Source organism: Stegastes partitus, unplaced genomic scaffold, assembly GCF_000690725.1.
Source record: "Stegastes partitus isolate 25-593 unplaced genomic scaffold, Stegastes_partitus-1.0.2 Scaffold159, whole genome shotgun sequence".
Taxonomy (NCBI): Eukaryota; Metazoa; Chordata; class Actinopteri; family Pomacentridae; genus Stegastes; species Stegastes partitus.
Genome location: NW_007577890.1, coordinates 435,737 through 437,010, shown reverse-complemented (window position 1 = coordinate 437,010; position 1,274 = coordinate 435,737). Strand labels below are relative to the sequence as shown.

General features: G+C 48.7%; 1 protein-coding gene across 1 annotated transcript in view; it reads left to right on the top strand.

Annotated features, from left to right (window-relative positions):
• Positions 1-710: 710 nt before the first annotated feature.
• The window catches only part of tmprss3a (transmembrane serine protease 3a), a 71,549-nt gene continuing 70,985 nt past the window's right edge, over positions 711-1,274 (top strand). The window contains exon 1 of the mRNA XM_008279460.1: positions 711-777. Within this exon, the coding sequence (XP_008277682.1) occupies positions 711-777 (67 nt within the window). The remainder of the gene's footprint in view (positions 778-1,274) is intronic.

Below are 1,274 nucleotides of genomic sequence, written 5' to 3'. Positions count from 1 at the left end.
TCACAGTCCATAAAAGAGAAATGGCTGCAACTGGAGGAGGACGAATTAATACCGAACGTTCACCCAGCAGATAACCCTGATCATTATAGATGAAATGTTTTAATAACCAAACAAAGTCCAGCTGAAACACTCTGTGACACTCACCAACAATCCAGCTGTCTTCAGCAGCTCCTCCTTGGAGACCCACAAAACTGTTCTGCTCAATGAATGAGTCGTGTGTTCCTCCAAGCCGCCGGGCAACAACGTTGGATAGCGACAGATGCGCATCGCAAATTATAATATACGCTGATTGAATGAAACCATTGTCTATTTACAAAATTAAGCTCGTTTAGTGATGCTGCTTTGATTGTGATGTAGGTGCAGTCTGTGGCTCCACATATGTTTGGGAATCCAGCGACGGCGTTAAGTCCCCGTTTGATTTGGGCTCATCGATGATGGCTGTAAGGGAACTGGATGTAGGCTGGGGCCAGGGGAGTTATGGCATTCAACACTGCCGGCTTGATCCTGCTCAGTGGTGGCTGGAAATGCCGCATATGTCTCAAACCTCACGCTGGAGTGTGCCGGTGGTCAAAATCCCCAAAAACTTTCTATTTGTAAATTCACTGTTCTACCGCTAGATTATGTGCGTACGCATTGTCAGAGGTGTGCGTATATTTGCGCACATTCCTAAGTATAGGTACAAGTTGATAAATTTCATACTTTGCGTAGGAATGTTCACAGGAGGCATGTGCATTGAGGGGCTCGAGAGCTCGTGTGTGGATCCTCTGAGGCTGAGAGGTGACACAGGAGTGATCCGACGGTGGCTGTAAGGCGAGGTTGGTCAGTGGCAAGTTGAGCAGGGGGCTCGCTCGTGGTTCCAGAGAAACTAGAGGCGAGAGACACGAGAGAGGATTAGACGCCGTGATCAACTGAGGGAAAACTCGCAAAAGCTTGGGAGTATGGTCGATGTACTGCGTGAGTGAATCTGGCGTTGGTGCACAGGTGACAGTGGGCTTTATCCATCGCTGATGATCACTGGAGCGAGGTGCGAGTGAGTGGTTGAGCGCGATCCAGGTTGTACCCCCACCCAACCTGAAAACCAAGCAAAGCACACCGGAGCAAAAACACTCCAGAGACTTTTCAAAGCGAAAGAAAATCATATTCACCACACTGCCAGCTCTTCTGGATCCAGACTATCTGCTGTAGTGACAGCCTTGAAGCTGCATGCTCCTGACTCCATCAGTCACATGCAAACTCAGTCCACAAAACAGTAACCATCACAGCAGTGACTCCAA